The 21,551-nt window shown below is 36.2% G+C and overlaps 1 protein-coding gene across 2 annotated transcripts in view; it reads left to right on the top strand.

The window, feature by feature from the left end:
- Positions 1-12,769, top strand: part of NAA50 (N-alpha-acetyltransferase 50, NatE catalytic subunit) — a 33,395-nt gene extending 20,626 nt beyond the window's left edge. Inside the window, exons 2-5 of one of the 2 annotated variants that reach the window (XM_054483006.2) lie at positions 7,670-7,806; positions 8,225-8,344; positions 8,794-8,860; positions 9,817-12,769. In XM_054483006.2, the coding sequence (XP_054338981.1) occupies positions 7,670-7,806; positions 8,225-8,344; positions 8,794-8,860; positions 9,817-9,994 (502 nt within the window). In that variant the 3' untranslated portion in view covers positions 9,995-12,769. The remainder of the gene's footprint in view (positions 1-7,669; positions 7,807-8,224; positions 8,345-8,793; positions 8,861-9,816) is intronic. The other variant, XM_054483007.2, reaches the window with a different exon arrangement.
- The last annotated feature ends 8,782 nt before the right edge of the window (positions 12,770-21,551 follow it).

The raw sequence follows: 21,551 nt of genomic DNA, 5'->3' as shown, positions 1-21,551 counted from the left end.
GCTGTTATAAAGACACATGCACATGTATGTTTATTGTGGCACTATTCACAATAGCAAAGACTTGGAACCAACCCAAATGTCCAACAATGATAGACTGGATTAAGAAAATGTGGCACATATACACCATGGAATACTATGCAGCCATAAAAAATGATGAGTTCATGTCCTTTGTAGGGACATGGATGAAATTGGAAATCATCATTCTCAGTAAACTATCGCAAGAACAAAAAACCAAACACCACATATTCTCACTCATAGGTGGGAATTGAACAATGAGAACACATGGACACAGGAAGGTGAACATCACACTCTGGGGACTGTTGTGGGGTGGGGGGGGGGGAGGGATAGCATTGGGAGATATACCTAATGCTAGATGACGAGTTAGTGGGTGCAGCGCACCAGCATGGCACATGTATACATATGTAACTAACCTGCACATTGTGCACATGTACCCTAAAACCTAAAGTATAATAAAAAAAAAATTGACAAGAAATCTGAACTGATAATTTATCAAAGATGATACATGAATGGCAAAGAAATACATGAAAAGATGCTCACTTCAATTATTATTTAGGGGGATGCAAATTAAAAACCACAATAAGTTGTCACTGCATACCTGTTAGAATAGCATAAATTTTAAAAGTTAACAATGCCAAATGCTGATGAAGATTCAGAACAGCTAGAACTCTTACACACTTAAGACCCAGCATTCCCACTCCTAGGTATTTACTAAGAGAAATAAGAACTTATGTTCATACCAAAACTTATATGTAAATGTTTATAGGAGTTTTACTTGTAATCATCTAAAATTGTAAACAACTGCCCTTCAGCAAGAGGATAAATTTATAGTACATCCACATAATGGAATACCATTCAGCATTAACAAGGAATGAGCTATTGATATGCACAACACCGTGGTGAGTCTCAGACATTATGCCAAATGAAAGAAACCAAACAAGCAGCTATGTATTTTGTGATTCCATTTATGTGACATTCTTGAAAAGGCAAAACTATGGGGAACAGAAAAGAGATTAGTGGCTGCCTGGGAGTTGAACTTTAAAGGGTCATGTGGGAGGTTTGGGGAGTAATTAAATTGTATATTTTGGTAATGGTTACATGATTATATGTATTTGTAAAAACTCACAACTATACAACAAAAAGATGAATTTAATTTTATGTAAGCTTTAAAACTTTTTTTTTTTTTCCCCGAAAGCCAAGGGATCAATCAAAACTGATCCTCATAAAAGGCAGGAAAGTAAAGAACAGTTAATACTTGGTACAAATAGAAAATTGCAAGCTGATGGACTTGAATCAACTAAATAATTCAATAATTACATTAAATCTTTTTTTGAACAGTCTAGCTCTGTCACTCAGGCTGGAGTGCAGTGGTGCAATCTCGGGATGGACTTGAATCAACTAAGTCAGTAATTCAATAATTACATTAAATCTTTTTTTGAACAGTCTCACTCTGTCACTCAGGCTGGAGTGCAGTGGTGATCTCGGCTCACTGCAACCTCTGCCCTTGGGTTCAAGCAATTCTCCTGCCTCAGCCTCTCAAATAGCTGGGACTAAAGGCACGCACCACCACACCTGGCTAATTTTTTGTATTTTTAGTAGAGACAGGGTTTCACCATGTTGGCCAGGCCGGTGTTGAACTCCTGGCTTCAAGTGATCCACCCAAGTCAGCCTTCCAAAGTGCTGGGATTGCAGGTGTGAGCCACTGTGCCTGGCCCATTAAATCTTAATGGACCAGATACTCCAATTGTCAGATTAAAGGAATAAGATCCAACTATATGCTATTTATACACACTTTAAATATAAGGACACAAGGAAAAGTAAAAAGAAAAAAAAAGGTAAAAGATAGAACATGAAACTTTGATTTGAAAGAAGCTGTAAAGCCAGGCCTGGTGACTCATCCCTGTAATCCCAGCACTTTGGGAGGCTGAGGCAGGTGGATTGCTTGAGTTCAGGAGTTCGAGACCAGCCTGAGCAACATGGTGAAATCCTGTCTCTACCAAAAATACAAAAAAAAAAAAAAAAGCTGGAAGTGGTGGCATGCATTTGTGGTCTCAGCTACTTGGAAGGCTGAGGCAGGAGGATCCCCTGAGCCTGGAAGGCAGAGGTTGCAGCAAGCCAAGATTGTGCTACTGCACTCTAGCCTGGGCAACAGAGTTGAGACCCTCATCTCAAAAAAAAAAGAAAGAAAACTGTGTATTAATGAACAAAGTAGACTTTAAAACCAGGAGTATTGCCAGCAAAAAGGAGGGATATTTCAAAATGATAAAAGGTTCAAATTATCAACAGTAGTCCTAAATATTTGTGCCCTTCCCAACATAATTTGAAAATACCTGAAGCTTTTTTTATTGATTGAATGAAACAGCAAAAAGGAAGAAACACTTCCAAACTTTTTTTGAGGCCAACATAACCCTGATAAGAAAACATATCAAGAATATTATAAGGGCTGGGTGCAGTGGCTCACGCCTGTAATCCCAACACTTTGGGAGGCCAAGGTGGGTGAGCCTATCACTTGAGGCCATAATTTCAAGACCAGCCTGGCCAACATGGTGAAACCCCATCTCTACTAAAAATACAAAAATTAGTTAGGAGTGGTGGCACATGCTTGTAATGACAGCTACGTAGGAGGCCAAGGCAGGAGGATTGCTTGAATCCAGGAGGCGGAGGTTGCAATAAGCTGAGATTGCACCGCTACACTCCAGCCTGAGCAACAGAGGGAGACTCTGTCTCAAAAAAAAAAAAAAAAAAAAAGAAGAAAAAAGTGTGTCAAGAGTAAGCCTTTTTGAGATACCATGTGTACAAAGACTTGAAGGAGTTAACATATTCTGCAGCCAAGGATGGAGAGGCCATCAATTGACAGGAAAAACTGCAAGCAAAGCAGATTTTGGAACAAAGATTTGAAATTGTTTGCAGTATGTTCACTTTGAAGTGTCTGCTGGAGATTGCTTGAATCTAGGAATGTAGAGTTCAGGAGTGAACTATAGGCTAGAGACAGAAATTTGGAAATTGGCAGCATTAAAGCCACACAACTACAAGATTGAATGAGATCACCAAGAGAATAATTATAGAGAAGATAACCAAATGCGTCCATATACGAGGCCCTCATAAAATTGGTTCTTTTTCAGCTTCCACATTTATACACAAGCACACTTGATGTTTTAGCCATATCAAACTGACTAGTTTTCGGACTACATCATTGCTGTTTTGTTCATGTTTTATTAGACTGCATCTCTTGCCCTTCCACAGGATAAGCTAGTCATTCTTCAAAATGTTTCCCATTGTCACCTTCATTCTAGTATTATTTTTGTACTGTATGTACATACACTGTTAGTAGCACATTGTATATATCTGTCTTTCCTACCAGATGTAAACACCTTTGCATTCCAGATGCATAACGCATAGATATTCAGATATTTATTGAAATATAATTGATTTATGCTTTAAATAGGCAACTCTATTATGTTCATAAGAACTTTAGAAAAATTTAGATTGACAGAATTTTTTAAATCTCCATTAGATTAGTTTTTTAATAGAGACTTTGGACTTTCTTTTAACTTAATTTTTTGTAGGTTATTCTAACTAAAAGCTTTTTGGTTGTTTACATTCAAGTAATGTTATTTTCTTGACATGTCTACATATCCCTTATGCTTATGCCTTTTTTTTTAACTACGTGTTCCTTGCTAACTTATATTTACAAGTTGATTATATTACTTTGATATATTTAGAAAATCCACGTCTTAAAATAATTTGGAGCTAAGTGATAAGGATTACAGAAGTATTCCATTTCAGTCAGACATATCATGTTAATGAGAGTTAAACTATATTTGAAGCTCAGTTTTGCTGACAAGGTTACATTAAGTGAACATTTTGAAATTGTTTTGGCATATTTGTTTCTTGCAAAAATCAAATTAATTTCTCAAAAACAGCTTAATTTTTCCAACAGCTACCAAACAATACTTATATCTCAAATTTGTTTAAAGCGTGTATGTACGTATATATACGCGCATAGAAAAATATTGGAAGACTATCAACAAACTTATTTCTGGCCATATTATTACAGGATATTTTCCCTTTCTACGTCATTTCTGTGGTGTGCTTTTTTTTTTAAAAAAAAAAGAAAAACAAGACATCTATTTTTTTTAATTAGTTAGGGAAAGATTAAGCTGCCTATTCCCTATTCAATATTGTTTTCTCTATTTAGGCTTTATCTGGCCACCCTAATGGAAACTTTTTTTAGTACTTAACTTTTATTAGACTCAATCTAGCACAGTGCACTGTAACCACTTTTTCTTCTTGTATGAAGTCAAGAAATACCTGGTATTATTCTTTGAAAATTGTAAATATGCTTGAAGCCTAGTTATTACCTACAAATGATTCCTAAAGTTTTAAAAACCTCAAGTTCTTTCATTTATACTTTAGAAGCTTGACTTTTTAGGTTCTTAAGTTACTATTGTTGATACTTCAACTTCATAATATAATTTTAAATCATTTTTTAAATACTAAGACTTTTTTTTTAAATGAGATGCTCTAAATTAATACAAACTGTATGTAAAAAAATTACTACATCCAACGTGTGGCACTATGGTAAGTTAAACAGGAGACAATGTAGGTAAAATGTGATCCCTGTCAGCTACTGCATTTTTAAAGGATCCTATATTTTGGCCAGGCGCAGTGGCTCACGCCTGTAGGCCCAGCACTTTGGGAGGCCAAGGTGGGCAGATAACTTGAGCTCTGGAACTGTAGACCAGCCTCGGCAACATGGTGAAACCCTGTCTGTACAAAAAATTCAAAAATCAGCTAGGCGTGGTGGCATGTGCCTTCCTCAGCTACTCGTCAGGCTGAGGTGGGAAGATCACTTGAGCCTGAGAAGCGGAGGCTGCCGTGACCTGTAATTATGCCACTGCACTCTAGCCTGGACAACAGAGCAACCCTGTCTCAAAAAAAGAAAAATAAAGGATTCTATAGTTTACAGGATAACAGTAGCCACAGATTTTTTTTTTTTTTTTTTTTTTGAGAAGGAGTCTTGCTCTCTCGCCCAGGCTGGAGTACAGTGGTGCGATCTTGGCTCACTGCAACCTCTGCCTCCTGGGTTCCAGCGATTCTTCTGCCTCAGCCTCCCGGGTAGCTGTGACTACAGGCACGTGCCACCACACCAGGCTAATTTTTGTATTTTTAGTGGAGACAGGGTTTCACCGTATTGGCCAGGCTGGTCTCAAACTCTTGACCTTGCAATCTGCCCACCTTGGCCTCCCAATTTTTTTTTTTTATGTGAATGGTAGATAGTGGGGAAAGTGAGCCCAGTAGATTTTAGTCAAAAAAGTGTTATGAAGAGGGGGAGTTCTGTGAATGAGATGTAATCTACTTAAAGAAAACATGAATTTCATACAGGGAATTCATTATAGTTGTCAAATATTTGGAATGAGAAAAGACTATACTTAAGTGACTAGAAGTTGGAAGAGACTATAACAAGAAAATCTCTATTTTTTTATTTTTATTTTTTTAAACTTCCCTATGGTGCTGAGGGGTTTTTTAAATATATAAATCTCTTACCCTTTTACTAACATGTTTGTTTATTTAATCTGTGTGGTTGCTAAGGAACTATGTTCAGATTTTAGGAAGACATACAAGACATGAAAAGATCATTGGTTGCAACAAATAATACAGATTAGTAGTATAAAAAATAATCAAGGCAGGAAGGCTAAAGTTCCAAATGAGCTAAGCCTTTCAAAACTGCTAAGTATGACAGAAAGGATGCTTTATGCTGTCTTTTGTGTTCTTCATACAGACTGCTTAAATAGGGGGTAAAAGTCTCTTGTTTTTGCCTCTAACTCCTTAGCAAGTAGAATTACTGGGCATTATAGAGTAATATATCTTAGAGAACTTTGTACTATAAGATAAAATATTACATCATATTCCTCTCTATCCAGATAAATCAAATTTAGAAATTTCTTTTTTTATCTGTGATTGTTGCTGTTTTTTGTTTTGTTTTTGAGACAGTCTGTCACCCAGGCTGGAATGCAGTGGTACACAATCATAGCTTACTGCAGCCTCGACCTTCCAGGTTCAAGCAATCCTCTCACTTCAGCCTTCTAAGTAGCTGGGACCATAGGTGCACGCCACCACACCTGGTTAAGTTTTTTTAAAAAAATTTCTTATAAAGTTTTGCTATATGCCCAGGCTGGTCTTGAACTCCAGGGCTCAAAGGATCCTCTCACCTCGGTCTCCCAAAGTGCTGGGATTACAGGCCTTCATGCCCAGCTGTTTGGGTTTTTTTTTTTTTTTTTTTTTTTTTTGCTTTTTAATCTAAATTTTAACATTTCAAAATACAGTTTTTAAAATTACAATTTCTACTACAAATTAAAATCCTTTCAAGCATGTTTCTGTATATGTTAACAAAAGTCTGTTGTTAAATATAGTTGAAATGTGCTTTTTCTCTACAAAACACAATATACTACAACATCTTTTTGGGCAAATAATACAGATGGAGCAAAAAAATTGTAGAATGCTGTCAGGTTTGCCTTATCACATTTGATCTGCCTTTAACAGTAGTGAAGTTCACTTCAGCTATTAAAAATTCTTTGTTTACAGCTCTGCAGGCAAAACAACTTTGATACTTTGTTAGAAATTGGAACTGAAACTTTTTAGCTTTAATCTTTTCCATGGAACCAATTGTTTTGATTACAAGTGGTTTCTTAGGAATGCTCCTTTTATTAGTCCTTTCTCACGCTGCTAATAAAGACATACCCAAGACTGGGCAATTTATAAAGGAAAGAGGTTTAATTGACTCACAGTTCCGCAGGGATGGGGAGGTCTCAGGAAACCTATAAACATGGTGGAAGGGGAAGCAAACACATCATTCTTCACATGTTGGCAGGAAGGAGAAATGAGAGCGAAGCAAAGGAAAGGCTCCTTATAAAACCATCAGATCTTGTAAGAACTCACTATCACGAGAACAGCATGAGGGCAACCGCCCCCGTGATTCACCGGGTCCCTCTCACAACATGGGAATTATGGGAACTACAAGATGAAATTTGGATGGGGACACAGCCAAACCATATCACTCCTGTTGCTTTCTTAATGGATAATTTTCATACTGGTGTGATTTTCAAAATGTGAATTCCTTTGTTTTGTTCCCAGCAACTCTGGTTCTGAAAATGGGGTATGTGTGTCCAGGAATGTGAATTTTGCATATCACGTCTGTGACTCTGATGTAGGTAGTTCATAGACCACGGTTTTCAATGAATAGAATGTGCATGGTATTGCATACTTCCATTGTTTTCTTAGAATAAATTACTAGAAGTAAGATACTTGGACAAAGGAACTGTAATTTTACCAGAAATAGGTGTATCTAAATTTTTCTGAACTATGAACTACAAGGAAAATTTTGACACTTGTAGAATGTTATTCTGGCCTTTGTAGTAGTTGTTGTGTACCATATTTGTCCCTAAATATATGTAATTGTATGAAAGCTATGAGTAGAATTTGTATTGAATGACTGTCAAAATTTGCTTATAAATGATAATTTGCTTATAAATCAACTCTGAAAGAGTTGAATTTATCAATCATGTAAAAAAGACTTGGTACCCCTTTCATATGTTCATATTAACAAATGGGGCTAATTATGTTTTATTGAGTACATTTTGATTTGTTCCAGTAGCCGGATCGAGCTGGGAGATGTGACACCACACAATATTAAACAGTTGAAAAGATTGAATCAGGTCATCTTTCCAGTCAGCTACAATGACAAGTTCTACAAGGATGTGCTGGAGGTTGGCGAGCTAGCAAAACTTGGTATAATATAGTTTTTTTTTGTCCTCCCTTTTCTTTCTTTTTGTTCTTGAACCCTAGTTTTTTATAGAGCAGAAAGAGTTAACTAATTTAGTTTGCTTATTTTATAAGTGAGGAAATGGGAGTGGTCTAGGTTGTGAGAAAAATCTCAGAGAAATCGGTTGAATAAAATAGTTGAATTTAAAAAGAAATGCTTAGTGTTCTTACTTTGTGTATACCTGTGTGTTTTCACTTTTTAAGCTATACTCTAGAGGAGGCTTAAACTTCCTAAGATGGCATAAGAGCTTTGCGGTCATTGATAATCATGAAATAGTTGATGAAATTTAATGTTGATAGGAACAATGTAGTCCTTTAAAAGGGAAAAAGATTAAATGTGTTATTCTGTCTGTTCAACATTATATCTTTATATTTTCCTTGGCAGCCTATTTCAATGATATTGCTGTAGGTGCGGTATGCTGTAGGGTGGATCATTCACAGAATCAGAAGAGACTTTACATCATGACACTAGGATGTCTGGCACCTTACCGAAGGCTAGGAATAGGTAAAAAATTGTGGTTTTTTTTTTTACTTCTTCAAAGAAGCATAAACATATTATTTATTAATGTGTCTGACCTAGTAAGTTAATGTGGGTCTTTTTAAGGAATACTGAGAAAGGGTTACTGAATTATGTAAAATATGGTGAAAAATAACTAATGTTTATTAACATAATTCTATTGGAAGCCCTACATAGATTTGCTGTTTACATCCCCTTCTGCTTTTTCTGTTTTTCTTCTACCCGGAAGTGCTTGTTTAAAAAGGTTAGTCTTCTGCTAACAGTTTTAAACATACGTAGCTATTGTAGAGCGAGAACACAACTTTGGAAAATAAGGATATCTAGTGTATACCTCATAAATTCTTTTAGGACTCAATAAGTAGTTCAGATGGCAAGTGGATAGATACATAATTTAAAGGTTGATTTATGAAGTCACGTGTTATTTGTTTTATTAACAGGAACTAAAATGTTAAATCATGTCTTAAACATCTGTGAAAAAGATGGTACTTTTGACAACATTTATCTGTAAGTAAAATAATATTTAATGTTCTTATCAAAGGGGTTTAATTGGCAGGAGAAATCTTTACTAGAAACTTTAAAATCTGGTCACTTATTGTGCCTTTGGAAACACTGTGGAAGTAGTTGTTACAAAGTATTCGAGTAGTTGTTAGTTTTGTTTTATTAATAATAGTAGATTAGGAACCTGAGATAGAACACATTGCTTTATTATGTTAGGATGAGAGCTCCAAAGTCACAGGGATGAAATCAGGATTAAAACTCAGGCCTGCAGAATTCAGGACTATTAATACTACTTTTCTCGTGCAAAACTTTGTGTGTTTTGTTCAAAGCTATGTTGATAGCCTTGAACATTGTGGTAGATCATTTGTAGTAGAGTTTAATAATCAAAATCAGAGATTACCTAGCTGAGATTATACTTGAATCTCAAGAGGCTGTAGATAAAGAGTTATGACTAAGATCACAGCCATGGATGTTCATAATTTAGTTTGGCCATGTGAGAGATTGAATTATACAGTGTTATTTTGGGAAGTAATTGAGACAGCTTGCGTTTTTAATTTTTAAAACATACCATGTTTTTTATCAATCAGAAGGAAGATATACAAGTTTTGAGACCTTAGTTTTTTACTTTTCATCATTTTTTTCTGTGTGTTAATAGGGCCTTTTAATAATTTATCCTCTTACAGTGAAAAAATTTTGATAGCTGTGGTACTTTTCCCTTTGTTGACTAGAAGAATAAACCCTATGAGCCTTCTAGTCTCAGCCAGCTGTCTTACAAATGTAAAAATTAGATTAAAAGTGTAAAATTGTCATCAAAAGGTTTTAGGTAAGCATGCCTAACCTTTGTTGATTACTGGTAATTGTAAAGGGAATGTAACAAATATTTGGAGCTATCTGTGGAGAATGCTTAAAACTTGATGAAACCTTAATTTTAATTTTTTTTCTGATACTCTCTTATATCTCAGGCATGTCCAGATCAGCAATGAGTCGGCAATTGACTTCTACAGGAAGTTTGGCTTTGAGATTATTGAGACAAAGAAGAACTACTATAAGAGGATAGAGCCCGCAGATGCTCATGTGCTGCAGAAAAACCTCAAAGTTCCTTCTGGTCAGAATGCAGATGTGCAAAAGACAGACAACTGAACAAATTACAAATGAACTTTCTTGCACTTGCTTGTCGCCAAATAAAAGAGAGGCCCATTGATTCCTCCCCCACCCCAACACTTTTCTTTTAAAGCTTTTCTCCCTCCTTGTTCTTGTTTTTCCTTCTTCCTTTCCTTTTCTCTAAGAGTTTTAATACTTTCAAGGACTTTAAAAAAAAATCATGTTTGAATTGTTTTCTCTTATTTTTGTGAGGTGGTTTGAAGGAAGGAAAAGGTAGATCTGTTTAGTTTTGCAGTTAAAGCTAGATGATCCTAAAAATTTAATTGTCAAATAATTTCAAATTTAATGTCCTGCTTTCACATTGAAGGGCAGAGCCTACAAAGCATTGTATTTTCAAAAGACAAAAAGAAGCAGCAGCAATATCTTGCTCTCTAATTCATAGACAAGTTGAGTGTGTTTGTGGTACTTTGGGTTTTTAAACACTTTGGGATACTAATCCCTAGACATTGCCTTCACTCCACCTTTAGTCCTTCTGAGCACTCTCTCGGGAGTTGGAAGATCGTTATCCTTGTAAGAAATACTAAGCTTATTTTGATTTTTAAGCAATTATACCTTCTCTTCTTGCTGGTGGGTGGGGCAGTTTGGTTTAGTGTTATACTTTGGTCTAAGTATTTGAGTTAAACTGCTTTTTGCTAATGAGTGGGCTGGTTGTTAGCAGGTTTGTTTTTCCTGCTGTTGATTGTTACTATGGCATTAACTTTTAGAATTTGGGCTGGTGAGATTAATTTTTTTTAATATCCCAGCTAGAGATATGGCCTTTAACTGACCTAAAGAGGTGTGTTGTGATTTAATTTTTTCCCCTGTTCCTTTTTCTTCAGTAAACGTAACAATAGTCTAACCTTAAAAATTGAGTTGATGTCCTTATAGGTCACTACCCCTAAATAAACCTGAAGCAGGTGTTTTCTCTTGGACATATTAAAAAATACCTAAAAGGAGGCTTAGATGGGCTGTGACACAATAAATTCAATTAATGTCATCTAATGCCAGCTGTTTAAAGTGTGGCCACTGAGCATTTGATTTTATAGGAAAAAATAGACAGTATTTTTGAGAATAACATAGCTGTGCTATTGCATATCTGTTAGAGGACATCCCAGGTTTGCTTATACTCAGTGCCTATGATATTGAGTTTAAGGATTTGAGGCAGGGGTAATTATTAAACATATTGCTTCTATTCTTGGAAAAATAGAAGTGTAAAATGTTAATAATACAATTGTCACTGTGACCTCCTCCACTGAGAGGACTGGTTTATGCCAGATCATTTTCCGGCACATAGGGAGTGGCTTTGACAGGTTAATAACTTTGTAAGATGGGAGACATCTGAAATATTCATGTTTTCCTTTTGTAGTCCCATCTCCACTATTTAGAAATGTTCTCAGACTTTAAAATAATGCACAGGGCTTGAGCTTTCTGTCATTTGACTTTAAAAGGAAGTTTCATTCATATTTATCCTCTTAGGTAAAATTGTGGTATAAAGTCTCATTTCCAAATATGTTAAATGACAAAATTATTTTATAAAATGTTTATGCACACTTTATAACCTTAAGTTTTTATTTGAGAATGTGAAAGTGCAAAGTGCAGTAGACTTCAACAATCTTGAGTGCCAAGAATAATACAGAAAAAGAAGACAGTTGATGAATGAGTTTATAGGGTTCTAATCTTAAGATGGTAAAAATGTAGAAAGACCTTGCTGGTTTTTTGGGGGTATTCGTTTCTTAAACAATCCAAATCTAAGCTTAGAAGAAAAGTTTAGTGTTAAGCACCTTTATCTTCATGGATAAGCTTCAGCTTGCTCTTGGCAAGAGAAGAGTGCTTGAGTTACAGAAGGCATAATTAGTTTGAAGAATGCAGCAGCCTTTTTGTAAACTTCCCAGATATCAAAATAGACTTTGATACATAAATGGTTTTCTGAGATGACACTGCCTCTATTTCTATAACCTATAACCATTTCACCTGGACTATCTAATCAGTCCTATGAATGTATCCCTAAATGTGGTTATTGAAAACCGAATAGCTGCCTCATGACAAGTACATGTTATTTAAGGAGGAAAAAATATTAAATTTTGAATTGAGTGTGTAGGCTCCCTATCATTATATATAGAGTTTCTTTTTCCATGGTAGTCAGTGACTTAACCTAAATTGTAAATGTTTGTAAAGGGTTAATTGTCCTACATCAAACTTAGTTAAATAATTCCATCCACTTATGGAGGAGGAGGAGAATGTGGAAGAGGTAAAAAGCTGGGCACAAGTTCATATGCCTGTAAGTCAGTAAAGACTGAATTAATGTCCTATGTTGAGCTGGTTATTTTGATATATGATAATAATTATCTTTGAAGTAGAACAATTCTGTTAACTGGAAAATCACAGGATATATCCATCATATTTTTCAGGACAGATAGTTTTTACTGTGGGGCAAATAGGTTAAAATTACACTGTATGGTAGTTGCATTTAGGTTTTAAAGAATCTGTAGAGAAATCTATGCAATATATAGTTTGTCCAGATTAGCTTTCATTTGGGGAATGAAGTTCTGAAATATCTCTAAAGCAGTTTACTCATCAACTGAAAGTCCTCCAAAAAGAGAACTATTGGGAAACCATGGTGTGTGGTGGTGGAAAAGAAAACCTCCCTCAGTTTTTTGGAGGGAATAACTTAAAAAATACTTAAATGGCTAAGTTTACTTGGTGCAGTTAAGAATTAAACTTGTCAATTTTAACATTGCTGTTACATCTGAAATAAACTTATGTGATGTTCTGGTAGTGATCTGTGATATCTGTAAATGTCAAAACTGTATTGTTGAATTCTGCAGCCAGCAACCGTATATACTCATTGTGTAGTGTTTCCCCTTACTGCTTTTATTTACTTTCACATTTAAGATCTAATTTTAAAATCATTAAAATAGGCCAGGTGTAATTAAGGCATCCTAATTCAGATCTTCTGTGACTTGCTAGGTACAGTGCCCAATATCTACAATTTAGTTCCAATGAGAGGGAAAAAGTAAGATCCAAGGAACTGTCTTGCTGCTATATTTTTAATGTAATTATTAGAAATACTTGACACTTTAGGCTGCAATCTAATTAGTAATGTTTATTGGCTACAGATAACATATTCAGGTGTTTTGTTTTTCTTCCTTGTAAGGAAGGAGTATAGTAGTTCAATGAGTTGGGAATTGGCTTTTAAGCTTTTTATCAAACATGAATTTAAGATTTTTTCTTTAACAATTAATTCAGTATTTAATATTTCTAGTCAAAATTGTTATAATTAGATTTTTGATTTTTTCATTTAAGAAGCAATGGGTGATCCTTGTCTAGTGTGTCTTAGTTATTACTGTAGTTTAAAACAACAAACAAGTATTATCTTCCACAGTTCTGGATCAGGAATCTAGGAGCTGCTTAACTGGGTGGTTCTGTCTTGAGATCTCAGAAGGTTGCAGTCAAGCTATTAGCCAGGACTGTACCATCTTGAAGCTTGACAAGGAGAGGAGCCATTTTCAAGATGTCTTGCTCACGTGGCTCTTGGGCTTCAGTTCCTCACTGTGTGGGTATCACACACAGTTGCTTGATGGACAACTGGTATGTGGCTTCCCCTAGAGCAGGTGATACAAGAAAGTGAGCAGAAGCCATACTTTTTTATGATGTAGCCTCAGGTGACATTATTTCTGCCATATTCCATTAGTCACACAGACCAACCATTGAATCAGCTTGGTATAGTGTGGGAGGGGACTACACAAGGATGTGAATACTGGGAGGTGGATATTATTGGGCCCTCTAGGAGACTGGCTATCACTGCTCAGAGAAGATGCTGGGCTTTGTTGACTCCCAAGGTCAGGGTAGTTTTGGTTAGGTTGTGTTTTATTAGTCTCTAAAAGGAGTAGTTTTCTAAATGAGGGTTATAAAGCACTGCACTTTACAGTTATTCAGGATATAAAAGAAATAGTGGGTCTAAAGGCTGTGCTCTTGTGGTTGGGTTTTCAGTGGGGAGGGGAGACTAGACTAGTCTGTCTCAGCCTGATGCTGTTCTCACTGATTTGAATATTTCTGGGAAATTGGATACTACAGTCACAAATAGGAACAGTAAGCCTATAGAAATTTTTCAGGGAGTAAATATTTGCTATGGCAGTGTCCTGAATTGGTTCTCCCTTGCAAGACTGAACTGTAGGAACTTAGTCCTAGTTTATGATACAGGCAAGTAACATAGTCATATGGGAAAAAGGGCTTGAGTCAGATTTCTTAATGTGTGTGTAGTTAACTTGGTAGAACATTGAGAATTATTAAGTCAGAGAACAATCTGTTACTGGGGCAGAAATTCTCAACCTTTTCAGTTCTCCAAAATTTAAGATATTTGATTTCTTAGGTAAAATGTTTTTGTTTTTGTTTTGGAGACAGAGTCTCGCTCTGTGGCCCAGGCTGGAGTGCAGTGGCGCGATCTTGGCTCCCTGCAAACTCCGCCTCCCAGATTCAAGCAATTCTGCCTCAGCCTCCCAAGTAGCTGCGACTACAAGGCACGCGCCACCACGCCTGGCTAATTTTTTGTATTTTAGTAGAGACAGGGGTTTCACCGTGTTGCCCAGGCTGGTCTCGAACTCCTGAGCTTAGGCAATCCTCCTGGGGCAGCCTCCCAAAGTGCTAGGATTACAGGCGAGCCACAGCGCCTGGCCAGTAAAGTGTTTTCTATCTAGAATGAATCAAGGTATTTTCCTTGCTCAGTAGCTTCTAGAATAAGAAAAAATAGCAGCAAGATCTGATTCAGAAATAGTTGGGAGCAGAAAGTTAATATGAAGGAATTGCTACTTGTTAACAGCCTAGAGTTGAGATCTAGAAGAATTATTACCTTTTTAAATTTGTGATGAAAGCTTAAATCCAGCATTTGGGAAGTTACTCTATTGGCTGAACTATTTTGGAGTTTGTAAACTTTGTATTAGATATTCCTGACTTAAACTAATTTGCCACATAGCTTTAATTTCATCCCAGTTTTACTTGTTTTACTGTCCTCAAAAACTCAAGACATCTGCACTCAAAGGATCTAAGCAGTATAAATTAAAGCACATGTTGAATCGCTGTAGCTTTCGTAAGACATCTGATTATAATGCTTTTCTTTGTTTCTTTGTCCATACTGAACTTGTCGAGTTTATCTTTGAGAAACCATTTGCTGGTATCAAAAATCTTCTGTAAAGATTTGAACAATCTTGAATTATCCTTGTCGCTAGCAATCTCTTCCCCTAAAGTATAATAAAACTGTCAGGTACTATATGTATAATTGCTTATGCAGGTGAAATTTGAATACACAAACAGTAAATCCCAGTTCTCTTAGTAAGATGAGGGCTTTGTTATAGCACCTTTAAAACAGTTTTGTAACCTCCTTCATTCTTACCACCTTCCTAAGTAAGAAACGATCTTCCTTTAGTGGATATAAAAGTTGTACATTGTTTCTACAGACTTACTGGGTGCCTACTATTCTGAGCTCTAGGGATACAGCAGTGAGCAAGGCAAAAAATGTCTGTGACCTCATTAAATAAAGGTAAGTAAAATTCCAGTTTAAGCAGAATTCATGTCTAAGTGCAGGTCATCCTCTTTACTAAAATGAATCAGCTCCTTCAAGGATCTTGATTTTACCTTAATTTTGAATTCCCTACATTGACTTGTTTTCTCTAACATTGGCTCCAGTACAAACAAAAAGCCTTAATTCCCATAGGAGAACTGAGACTTAAAAGTGGGAAAGGGAGTGCAAAACAGATAAAAGTTCAGAATTTATAAGCAGAAACAATCTAACATTGTAGAGGTTCTTTTTTTTTCTTTTGTTTTTGAGACGGAGTCTCTCTATCACCCCGGATGGAGTGCAGTGGCGCAATCTCAGCTCACTGCAATCTCCACCACCTAGATTCAAGCAATTCTCCTGTCTCGGCCTCCTGAGTAGCTTGGATTACAGACATGCACCACCATGCCCAGCTATTTTTTGTATTTTTAGTAGAGACGGAGTTTCACCATGTTGACCGGCCTCTTCTCGAACTTCTGACCTCAGGTGATCCTCCCACCTCGGCCTCCCAAAGTGCTGGGATTATAGGCGTGAGCCACTGTGCCCAACCTAACATTGTAGAGGTTCTGATTCCATCATACATAGCTTGTGTCCCTGGACTCATGTAGCTTATCTCATTCTAAATGGCCTTTTTCATGCTACAGCTTAAAAACAGACTAGCTCAGCTCTGGTGACATCTTAGCTAGAGATCATATCATCAGACAAAGGAGTGACCTACTTCACAACTTGACCTTTTGCATCAGGATCCAAAGAGTAAATTCTTTCCTTCATCATTTTAGTTTCTGACTAACAGTTCTTCCCCAGATGATGTACTAGCAGTGACCTCCCTCTGGGGACTTGATTCAGTTTGTTTTACACATAAGCAAATCTGTATGACCTTGGTTAAAATTATCTGCAAGTTTCCTGATTCTTTGTCTTACTTGCTTTCTAATAGTTACAACACTGCTAACTCCTTCAAGTGTAACTTCCACAACTGCTCAGTACCTACTAGCTTGGTCTTTTCTTGCCAAACCTTTCTTCCTCTTTCCCTACATGGAATTATCTAGAGTCCCTTCACAGCAAATGGAAGTTTTGCCTATATAATGTACCCTGGGACAAGTTTAGAATGTGGATTATCACCAATCATTGACATTAAAAAAAAAAAAAAAAGTGCTCCTTGTAACTTGCAGGGCATAGTACACTGCCTTACGTGAAATTTGGTCATGGAATGTACTCATAAGAGATAAGTGCTGACAGTTAAAAAGATGAGTATGGCCCTTCCCTGGAGATGCTTAATACTCTAGTAGAAAATAAACATAACATTTTTTTCAATTCCCATGAGATACTATGTTGGGATGAGAGGCATATTTTTACAGAATTTTGAAGACGACTTATTTAAATTAGTTTTGAGTTTTGGTTCTATTACTACAAACAAAATGATAATTATTGTGTCATACGGTTATTTAGACATCTAAGAGTGAACAAAAATGATTAGCGTGCTTAGAGAATTAATTATCTCCACTGAGGCATGGTAGCGCCACAGGAAAGGTGTGTCCCGTAGCAGATGTGAGATAACTTAGCTATTAGAAGTAATCTAGGACCAAAGTAATTGATCAAAACAAAAACGGGGGAAATAATTGAACATGTAGCCCAACTCCAGAGCTTTGCAAATTTATAAGAATCACAATGCTTAAGCGGTGGCTCACGCCTGTAATCCCAGCACTTTGGGAGGCCGAGGTGGGTGGATCACGAGGTCAGGATTGGGAGGCTGAGGTGGGTGGGTGGATCACGAGGTCAGGAGATCGAGACCATCCTGGCTAACACGGTGAAACCCCGTCTCTACTAAAAATACAAAAAATTGGCTGGGCGCGGTGGTGGGCACCTGTAGTCCCAGCTATTCGGGAGGCTGAGGCAGGAGAATGGCGTGAAACCTGGAGGCGGTGTTTGCCGTGAGCAGAAATTGCGCCACTGCACTCCAGCCTGGGGAACAAAGTAAGACTCCGTCTCAAAAAAAAAAAACAAAAAAAAAAAAGGTCAGATTTAACGTATGCATTTAAAAGGACAAAAATTCTGCATTAAGAACTTGGGATAGGGGTTAAAAAACTCAAATTAACTCTGTTTAAAGAGCTCCTAAGAAAAGCATTGCGATATTTTGATAATGAAAAGATCAAAAACATTCTAATAGACAATTTTTTAAAATACAGCTTTACTTTTGCCTAATGTTGCATTGGGTTCATTCATTACAATAAAACTCACTGGCCGGGCACGGTGGCTCACGCCTGTAATCCCAGCACTTTGGGAGTCTGAGGCGGGTGGATCACCTGAGGTCGTGGGTTCGAGACCAGCCTGACCAACGTGGAGAAGCCCCGCCTCTACTAGAAATACAAAATTAGCCGGGCATGGTGGCACATGCCTGTAATCCCAGCTACTTGGGAGGCTGAGGCAGGAGAACTGCTTGAACCCAGGAAGCGGAGGTTGTACTCCAGCCTGGGCAACAAGAGCGAAACTCCGTCTCAAAAAAATACAAAACTTACTGAGAGCTTACCATGTATCAGGCACTGTGATTGATGCTACTATACAACAAAGTGCTTATAATTAACAATACTGTAATATATACTTAAAATTTAAGTATATATTACAGCTAAATCTTACATGTAAGTTTTTAAATCACAAAACAATAGAGGCTGAGAGGAAACTTTTGGACATGATAGATATGTTTATGGCATTGTGATGGGTTCATGGGTGGATACTTATCTCCAAACTCATCAAGTTGTATACTTTAGATATGTACAGCTTTTTTGTATGTCAATCATACCTCAATAAAGTGCTTTTTAAAAAAAATTAACCAAAATGACCATATCTTGGGTTATAAATCAGAATACTAGCACTTTGAGAAGCCGAGGTGGGTGGATCACCTGAGGTCTGGAGTTTGAGACCAGCTGACCAACATGGTGAAACCCTATCTCTACTAAAAATTAAAAAAATTAGCTGGGCGTGGCAGCTTGGAAAGCTGAGGTAGGAGAATCACTTGAACCCGGGAGGCAGAGGTTGCAGTGAGCCGAGATCAAAAAATTAGCTGGGCATGGCTACTTGGGATGCTGAGGTAGAAGAATTGCTTGAACCCAGGAGGGGGAGGTTGCAGTGAGCTGAGATCGTGCCATTGCACTCCAGCCTGGACAAGAGCAAAACTCAGTCTCAAAAAAAAAAAAAAAAGTCAAAATATATTTAAGAAGCTTGATACCTGGAAAATAAATAATCTGAAAATTAAACGTTTCTAAATCATGTCTAAGAAGGTGTTGCAAGAGAAATGAGAATATTTTGAACAGAAGGAAAATGAAAATATATCAAAAGCTACAGCAAGCAGCTAAACATGCTTAAAGGGTAATTTACAGCATTAAATGTGTATGTGAGGAAAAATAAAAGATCTTAAGTTTCCATCTTAAGAAACTAGAAAAACAAGAACTAGTTAAATCTAAAGTAAGCTGAAAAGGAAAAAATAAAGAGCAGAAACCAATAAGATTGAAGACAAAACAACAAACAAAGCAACTGCCACTTTGAAAACGTAAGATTGATAAACTATCTAGACTGACCAAAGAACAGAGAAGACACAAATTACTGATATCAGTAATGGCAGGGGACAACACTACAGAACTTAGAATAAAAGGATAATCAATTCATCCAATACAACAACTTAGATGAAATGGACATATTTTTTGAAAGACAAATTACTAACGTTATTTAAGAGGAAAGTCTGAGGTTTGTAAAAGGTTAAACAGTCACCATATGACTCAGCAACATATACATCAGAAATGTCCACATGATAACTTGCACATGAGTATTCATAGCATTCATAATAGCCAAAGGGTAAGAACAACCCAAATGTCCATCAGCTATATCCACAGAAAGAGCTATTGTTTGGTCATAATAGTTGAATTGTATGGTGTGCAATAATATCAGTAAAACTGTTTTCATAAGAAAAAGAAACAGGAAACCTGAATAGTCTCGTATGTATAAAGGAAATTGAATTTGTAGTTAAAATCCTCCCTACAAAGAAATCCCAGGCCCGATGGCCTCTTTTGTGAATTCTATCAAATATTTAAGGAAGATATGATACCAATCCTACCTACTCTTCAAGAAAATAGAAAAGAATATTGCTTAACTCATTTTTTGAGAACAGCGTTATACCAACACTAAAACCAGACAAAGACATTATAAGAAAACTATAGACTGGTATCTCTCATGAATTATGACTGGAAAATCCTTAAGAAAGTATTAGCAGATCAAATCCAGCAATATATTAAAAGGATATATTATGATCAAATAGGATTAGTCTCAAGAATGAAAGGTTGATTTAACAATTGAAAACTAATTTGTGTAATTTATCATATTAATGATCTTAAAAATAAATGATTATCTCAATAGATGCAGGAAAAAGGTATTCAACAAAATTCAACACCCGTTCATGATTTTTTAAGAGAACAATATAGGAATAAAAAGGAATTTATTTAATCTGAAAAAGTTATCTATAAGAGCTTTCACCATACTTGATGGTGAAAGACTGAATGCCTTACCACTGTTTGGGAAGAAGGCAAGGATGGCTGCTCTCACCATTGCCATACGGTATTGCAGTGGATTTCAGTAAGTGCAAAATTGTATATTAGACTAGCCAGTCCAATAAAACAAGAAAAGTATGCAGATAGTAAAGAAGTAAAATGGTTTTATTTACAGATGATTAAGTAGAAAACATTATCTTTTTTTAAAAAAAAGCTACTAGAATTAATAAAGGAGTGTAGTAAGGTCACAAAATACAAACATCAGTTGTATTTCCAGCAATTAAAAAATTTGAAATGGAAAATTTTTAATAATATAACAATGTAAAAATATTTAGAGATACATTTAACAAAATATATGTAAGACATGTATATGGAAAGTTATAAAACACTGCTGGAAAACATTTTTAAAGACCCAAATAAATGCAGAAATATAACATGTTCATGGATCTCAAAACCCAATATTGTTGTCACTTGTCCTCATATCAAATTATGTATCTCAGTCAAAAATATTGAAGGCTTGTGTTTTCCTGTTTAAATTGATGAGTTTAAGTCTACATGGAAACGCAAAGAAAAGAGTTAATACAATTTATAAAAGGAAAACACAATTGGAGGACTTACACTACTTGACTTTAAGACACATAAAGCTGCATAAAGACAGTGTGGTGTTGGTGTCAGTGCCCACAAATATATCAATGGAATGGAATAAGAGTCCAAAAATGCATCAGTGAATATATGGTCACTTGATTTTTGTCCCAGATACAAACAATTCAGTGGAGGAAAGATAGTCTTTTCAACAACCAATGTTGGAAGAAATGGATTTTCCAATAAAATGTATAAACTTTGATCCACACCTCCATGATATGCAAAAATTAATTTAAAATGCAGAATGAATCTAAATACTGAAAAGCATCTAGAAGAAAAAACATGAGAAAATCTGTGTGACCTTGTGTTAGTCAAAGATTTCTTAGCTATGACATAAGCATAATCCATAAAAGGAATAATTGATAAGTTGGATTTAAAATTACTACGTGAAAGACAAGAAAATGAAAATACAAACTGGGAACTGGGAAAAACCATTTGCATAGCATATATCGGAAAAAGGTTTTGTAATCAGAATATATAAAAAGCCCTGGAAACTCAGTAAACAAAAAAACAGCCCAGTAAAAATGGGCAAGACATTTGAACAACACTTCATCAAAGACATATAAATGGCTAATAAGCATATGTAAAGATGTGCATCATCACTAGTAAATAGGGAAATGCAAATTAAGGTCATAATGAAATATTATGGGCCTATTAGAATGATGAGAATTTAAATAGACTGATCATGGCCGAGTGCGGTGGCTCATACTTGTAATACCAGCACTTTGGGAGGCCAAGACAGGCAGATCTCTTGAGCCCAGGAGTTCAAGACTAGCCTGGGACATGGTGAAACCCCGTCTCTACTAAAAATACAAGAAGTAGCCAGGCATAGTGG

This window comes from Pongo pygmaeus, chromosome 2, assembly GCF_028885625.2.
Source record: "Pongo pygmaeus isolate AG05252 chromosome 2, NHGRI_mPonPyg2-v2.0_pri, whole genome shotgun sequence".
NCBI lineage: Eukaryota > Metazoa > Chordata > Mammalia > Primates > Hominidae > Pongo > Pongo pygmaeus.
Note: the sequence above shows the minus strand (reverse complement) of the source record. Positions and strands in the feature narration are given on the sequence as shown.